The 7,518-nt window shown below is 32.8% G+C and overlaps 1 protein-coding gene across 4 annotated transcripts in view; it reads left to right on the top strand.

Moving 5' to 3' along the window:
- The window catches only part of LOC106470260 (phosphatidylinositol 4-kinase beta-like), a 29,892-nt gene that overhangs the window by 7,072 nt on the left and 15,302 nt on the right, over window positions 1-7,518 (top strand). For all 4 annotated transcript variants that reach the window (XR_002613009.1, XR_002613008.1, XM_022398862.1 and 1 more), the window contains exons 3-4: window positions 5,758-5,875; window positions 7,121-7,255. Coding sequence is in view for 2 of the 4 variants with exons in the window: in XM_022398862.1 (XP_022254570.1) it covers window positions 5,758-5,875; window positions 7,121-7,255 (253 nt within the window). In the remaining 2 variants the exon portion in view is untranslated. The remainder of the gene's footprint in view (window positions 1-5,757; window positions 5,876-7,120; window positions 7,256-7,518) is intronic.

Genomic DNA, 7,518 nt, shown 5'->3' with positions numbered 1-7,518 from the left:
AGAGCTAACAGAAATGTTAATAAGTCACATTATATTTTACTATAAGGAAATGTGAGTAATAAGCCAGATTATGTTTCATTTGTCATTACTTCTGTGTGTGTGTGTGTGTGTGTGTGTACATGACTAAAGCCCTGCCTGTACACTGGAAATGTCTTGATTATTCCCAATGAAACATTAGAAAGGGCATTATTTCAAGAGATCATCTGACTGCTAGTGGAAAAGCTAACTGTCTAATTTCATGTACTACAAGTGACCTTGCAATTATCTTTCCTATGGAGAGACAAAATGTGCCACTCTAGGTGAATGACACAGAACAATAGGTAGCTAAATCAACAGTAAATTATGTAACATCTTGACCAATGTTTCATGTGAAAACTGCACAGGTCTGCACAAATAAATTTTGAAAACTTCCAAGAGGGAGGTAGAAAACATTTGGTATGCTTATATATATATGCTGCAAATGTACATATACTTCTGTACACCATATCTGAAAAACTGATAAGTAATGAGCAAAGTGCAACTATTAGTATTTTAGAAATTGAACTAACATGTAAAAAGCTACTCCTTGAGATTGAATTATACAGTAGGAATAGAGATCTTGCAAAACAGTGTTGCTTCTATTCTTTATACACTTTATATGATGTAGAAAACATTCTTATAAAGATTATCTGGAGCATCTAGAGATTATCATGGCGACATTTGGGAGAAAATGGAACTTGTACGGGCCTCTTCCGCGCATCCCCTGAACCCTCATTTTGCACCCCCAGGGGTGCCAATACCCCTGGTTGGGAACTCCCTGATCTAGAGGTTTTTTAAATAATCATAGCAGCTAGTAAAAATATGTGGTTATTTTTTTACCATTTGCTCCATAATCTCCTTTTATTCTTCTTTTGATTGTATTTTGAAGAGATAGTCCTTTTAGTGTTATCGTGTAAGCTAGGCCAACCTTTTACAAGTGTAGCAAATGCGATTATAAGAGTTTGCAGTTTAGTTTCTTCTCTGAGAACATTTTGAAACATAAGCTTTTCATATCTATTTTGTTTACCTTTGGCTTTTGGTTCAGTCAGGTTGTGATAAAAGTACAGATAATTTACCCAGTATCCTCTGTTGATTGGATTTATAGATCCTGATTAAACACATGTATAAGTATTATCTTATCATAAAACATGATTATGTTGTATTTTGACCTCTCTCTTTTTTTGCAGTTCTATGTCTTCTAAGTGAAGTAAAAAAAAACTAATTTGGGATTTACCTCTACAGTGTGGTTACCTGTTGTTTTGCTGTAGCTAGTTGTCATCATTGAAACATGTTGTAGCTGTTAGATTTACTACAGGATGAGCTGTAATAAAGAGGGGGTTAGCAAGAATGGGGAATTTTCAAGTTGCAACATTTTTTAAATAATTAGTTTATGTAGATTAGCTGTGTTTCAAGATTTTAAGTTCAAAATAAAAATTAAAAGCAAAAGGAAGTGAAACTGATGTAAATGAAGATGTACGATGTGTTGTGGCGTAGCTAGAATGTTAATATACTAAACTTTTATTTACAGAAAAGCTCAAAATATATAATGGTCACTAATCATGACTTGAATCTGTGACAAGAGATTTTCTGTGGTTGGAAGAAGAGCAGAGTTTCAGTAAAGATTAACAAGTTCCCCTTTTGTTGAGTCCCATTTTAGAGATGTTAATGATTCCTGCCATGTTTACTATACTGTTTCTGTTCTGTATGAACATTTCCCTGTTTTATATTAAATAATCGCTGAATAAACGTTACATTTTATTAATCTACAAGTTATTTGGAACATGCTTTTTATTTTCTTTCAATATGTATGGTACTCATCTTATTAGACATTCAGTCTAATCTTTATAAGTACAAGTGTAAGAAGGGTGTGTTTAATTAGCTGTACTTACCGTCTGGTCGATTTGTAGTTTTGTTTTCAGTCGATATATTACTCTAATTTGAAGTTAATATCAATTGTTAACCTGAAGTTTGGTAATGATTGGAAATATGGAATCTGTATAACATGTTTTATATACTCACCATCTATAAAGTAAAGAAGGGTGTGTTTAATTAGCTGTACTTACCGTCTGGTCGATTTGTAGTTTTGTTCTCAGTCAATATCTTACTTTAATTTGAAGTTAATATCAATTGTTAACCTGAAGTTTGGTAATGATTGTAAAATTTCTCCTTGTCACTGTTTTTACAGTTCAGTTTCAGTTTTCATGTATTGAGATACAAAAGTTATTGTTACAAAAACTTGCACATATTGGAATTCACAAAAATGTTTTAAATTCCTTATAAAATGATTAACATTGTCTATCTGCCATGATAAGTGCTTCAAAAAAAAAAAAGCAAAACATGTTATACACATATCGTATTCCATTGTAATTAATTTACTTTATGGATGGTGAGTGTAGTTGGGTATTCTAAGGTCACTACATGACCTTTTATATAACAAAACATCCTGCAAAAATATTTAACTGTTTATAAAACAAATAAAACACCGTTACATAACTGCTTTACAAAGCAATTTGAGAAAACCTTGCTACCCTTTGAAGCTTACAATACAAATTGTTAGATGACAACAAAGGTGCAGAAAACCTTTACGTTGTTAGTTTATTTTTCATAAACTTTGACAGCAGTTGCACTCACATTTATCTGTTTTAATTTTGAACATAATTTAATAGCTTTATGCTATACACGAACGATATATGCATCTATACCGTATACTAAAGTAAATAGATACCCATTCTGGAAAGAATGATGTTTTATAAAATAAACATGAAGCAAAGGGTACAAGAATACCATTAGTATTTAGTGAATCTGCTCTTTATAATATTTAAAGCAAAAACATGGTTATACATCACGATTACGAGATCTTAAATGTGAGTCTGTGGATTGCATTCAACACCTGTTTAAAAATGTGGATGAAGGTTTTCCTCAAAGTTGGTTGTTTTAGATGCTTTCTTGGGATGTGATCAAAGATGGATTTTTGGCTTGATAGGCCTCATATCCAGCACTTAGCCTGGTCATGAAAGAGTGGTGATGCCTTGACCTACAAGCCATCATTTGTGACTTTGGATTTATGACCAGGAGCCATACTTTGCATAAAAACACTGCCTTTTCTGATAAGCTGACTAGCGACGTACCAGTAGAAGGCCTTGTTTGAGAGTTATGATGTATTCAACATTAGTAACCATCTCTTTACTTACCATAAGCTGCGATCATCAAGCCGCCCAGAGAGCACCGTGCATCATAACTGAAATACCACCATAATACATCATTTCTTGCAGATGATTCAATGAGAATTCCTATGAGAAAAGTTCCCAAACCTAGGTGCATCCACTTTCCAAGAAATTAAAATGTCCCAAATGGCAAAAGGGATCTGATAGCATCTGTGATGGCTGCTGTTATTGACATATAATATTGCCTGAGATGAGGAGTGTTTTCCTTCCAGCTACTCTATCATAGTATCCCTCTGAGGGTATTGAGGTGCACTCGTATTTGATCTGCAACAGTATCAGACATTTATTGTGGGTCATTCTCCACACTTCACAACACAAAGTGTCTGTTCTTTTGGTTTTGGATGCTTGGGTCATGCAGAAACTGTTGTTACCCTATTCATGTATACCATGGTATTACAAGTGACAGGTGGATCTCCTGCTCACACATTGTCAAATTATACAGCCTTGTGAAAATATGAATAATTCTTGGGAGCATTTAATTCATGTCATGGCTATTTGTATTCTCTGACCTTTACCAAGTGATATTTGTATTTATACATCAGGGTTATTACCCTTGTCCTGCAAGGATATTGCAATCAGGTCCGTGTGTGTGTCTGTATTTTTTGTGCACGTATCTCAAAAACTAATAGACAAATGTATACAAAAATTTTACAAGAAATGGGAAATTAGCATCGAACAGTTCTCCCCAAATTTGTTCTGGATATAAATCTGAATCACTTTGAAGCATTTTTTATAATTGGGATATAGGGCATTTTTGTGCTTTTATGTTAATAACTCTGTAAAGTGTAATCGGATTAATACCAAATTTCATGGGCCCATTAAGGTTGAGACTCCTCGTTACCCACAAAAAGTGATTCGGATTGTTGATCATTCTGGATCTGAGAAGGATTTTTCTGAGTTTTCGAAAGTGCAATTTTACGTTATCCAGTATAAATGCACGCAATCTTGAGAAGGAGTGGCAAGGGTATGCAATATATGTGATGACTTTGTTCTCATACGATATCTTGTATTCTTGAGGGTGTCTATTTACTTACTGGTAGGTTATGTATATTAATGACTATAATGTTTCCTTCAGTAATTACAACTATTGAATATTCAACTAGATAGCAGAGTATTAAAAAGTAAAGTTACTAAATACTTATAACAAGCAAGAAATACAAAATACCTGAAATATACACAAGCAGGTAAACTATAACATTACAACATTGTAGATATTAGAAAAGGTTTAAAAATACTAAAAACTGAAGAAAATTGAAAGATTTGAAAATTAATACTCCTTTAAACTTAAAATGGTATGATATCATTAAGTTTGCACCCAAAGTATTGTAGTTTGTTTATTACATATTAAAGAAGTATTGACAACAAATACTGTTTGAAAACATTTTAGATACAATTTTATATATGTACATGATCCACTAGTGGAATAAGTAGATTTAGGTAATAAATACAGTTAATCCAACCACTAACTGTTGTTATATTATATCGTGAAAGCTTGGTCGTAGCTCCAGTCGTAAGTTAGAATGCCAAAATTGTATTTTCCATTGTATTTGTATATTGTAGAGTCTAGGAAATCTTGTCATAATTAATAATAGTTAATATTGTTTTGTTGTGTCTATCTATTTATGTTGTTAAAATGAATTATTATTTATTAGATACTGAGCTCAGCTTTTTAATACTTTTTTCTATAATTAACATGAAAGAAAAGGCTTCCCAGAATTGAAATGTTTAACCATTAGTATTATATACATCTTTAAATGATGCAAGTCCTTGTAATTCTTAAACTTTATAAAAATGTTCTGAAATTGAAATAACAGATGTTTTATTTTAATAACAATACTGAATATCTGGACTTTACAATAATAAGCATTGCAGTATTAAAACACTAACCATCTTGTAGCTACATTAGTATATGTTACAGTGCTAAAGTACCAAACATCTTGTAGCTACATTAATATATATTACACTTATGTGTTATTTTATTAAAATACTAAATGTTTGGAACTTCCATTAGTATATGTTATACTTGATGAGGATACTGAATGTTTTAAAACTATATTACTATATGTTACATTTTATTAAAATACTGAATCAGGATTTTCATTAGGTGTTGGGTAAATTACTCACCTACTTCAGCTAATTAAATTCATCTACCTGGCTACTAGGTTTTAGTTCTGGAGGAACCCAGTCACCAGCATCACTTGAATTGCAACCTTTTTGTGTCTCTATTTGTCTCAAAAAGTTGTTTTTAAATAATTTTGAACTCGGTTTCAAGAGAGTGAAAAGTGATAGCATACAAACAAATATTCCCATCATATGGTCAGCAGTATGTACGTAGTGCCTGTTGTAGAAGTTGTAACTCTTTCGCAAAAATCAACAAGTTTCAAAACTGATGATTTAAATGAAATATTAAGTTTGTAACTTTTGTGTTGTGAGATTATTTTAAAATAAATATATTTTTGAACATTTTATTTTTTTTCTGTGAAGAAAGTAACATGGGTGATTATTAACTTGACAGGAAACAGGATTTTTAGCTTTACTGACAAGGAGGTGGACTTCTTCTTGCCACAGCTAGTTAGTCTTTACATACATCATGCTGATATTGCAGACGTCGTACATGCTTACCTTATCCATAGGTATGTTATAAATTAATGCAGTGTGTTTAGTAACTGAATCCAACTTCTTCACTGTTCATTAGACTAAAATAATAGTGAAACTTTTTCTGTCAAACTTATGGACACTAAGAATGTGAGTAACGTTACGACTGTCAAATTTGTTTTACATTGCCTCCTGTTAATTGAATGTGCCAGTTTTTCTTTTAAAACTCATTCCAAAAATGTAAGATAACCTATGGTATTGTTTCTTACTACTGACAGATTATAGAATGTAGCACAAATCCATAAAATATGGATGTCATAATTTTTATGCTGACTGAAAGCATGTGTAGAAAACTGTATTATTTACATATAAATTACACATTTGATAACTTAGCATGTGAAATCACACTGGTCATCTGGTCAATCACCTGTAAGTATATTAAGGAATGTGGTTAATATCTCTCAAGTAGTGGTTCAACACACAACGGTGTAACACATTAATTAAAATCATGCATGCTTGTTTACCTATTTGTTATTTTCACAGAAAACTGTGCTCTTAGTAAATGGGAATTTGATACAGTAGTAAATGCAAAGCTTGAGAATCGGAAACCACAATTACTTCATTACAGTAATCATGTGTTTAATGAAGACGTGTAGAGGCATTGCTGTAGCCAATAACAAACACTACCTTGACCTGATGGACAACTTGCGAAATAGTAAGGTCATCGTAAGTTATGTTGTTCAGTATCTAAATACGAGTTTGATGAGCCGTTTTAAACCTTCAGTGTTTTTTGATTTGTAGTGGTAGACTGTTTTAGAGCCTCAGCATTTTTGTGGCTTGTGTAAAATTTAACACCAGATTTATTGATTATTTTCAATTAGTTGAACTTATTTAGTTTTTTAAACTGGGCTACGCTTCGTACAACATATAAAAATTTTATAAATTTTGTCGAACTAGCTGACATACCTATTTAATTCAAGGGAAACACATAGGAGAGTCAGATCTGAATAATGCTGACCCCCCGCCCCATGTCTTTTGCTGAGGGTCCTCAGAGTGTGTACAGGTTTTGTGACAATTGATCCAGTGATTTTCCAGTTATAAATGAAAACAGTGCAAGGGGTAAATACAGATGCCTCCTGGAGGGTGACGTCGGATTGGATCAGACCCTGTGTGCTAGCAATATACATTAGTTTCAATCACAGATAGTGATTTATTTTTTATCAGTCCAGACTGCTATACAGAACCTGTGTAGTTGTTAAAGTAATCTTTTTTTTTTTTATCAGATGTAAGAAGAATGCTGACTTCTCACTACAGCTGGTGTGGTTATTGACAGCGTACTGCTCTGATACGAATGCTCCCTTATGCAGAAAGTCTCAAGGAGTGAAACTGAAAAACAGGGTTCTCTTGGAGGAACTTAGGTAATCAGCCATAATAAGATGTGGTTCTGGAAGAAAAAAAAATTAAAACAATTCTAAAGCACTTGAATAGATAGTAGTAAAATAGAATTAGCCTTAAAAATGTCTCTCTATGTTTGATAAAGGTGGTTTACCAAATATCTCTGATATTGGCCTGGCATGGCCAGGTGGTTAGGGTGCTTGACTCACAATCTGAGGGTCATGGGTTCAAATCCTCGTTGCACTAAACATGCTCACCCTTTCAGCTGTGGGGGTGTTATAATGTG

Source organism: Limulus polyphemus, unplaced genomic scaffold, assembly GCF_000517525.1.
Source record: "Limulus polyphemus unplaced genomic scaffold, Limulus_polyphemus-2.1.2 Scaffold3911, whole genome shotgun sequence".
Classification (NCBI taxonomy): Eukaryota; Metazoa; Arthropoda; class Merostomata; order Xiphosura; family Limulidae; genus Limulus; species Limulus polyphemus.
This window is presented reverse-complemented; position numbering and strand designations above follow the sequence as displayed.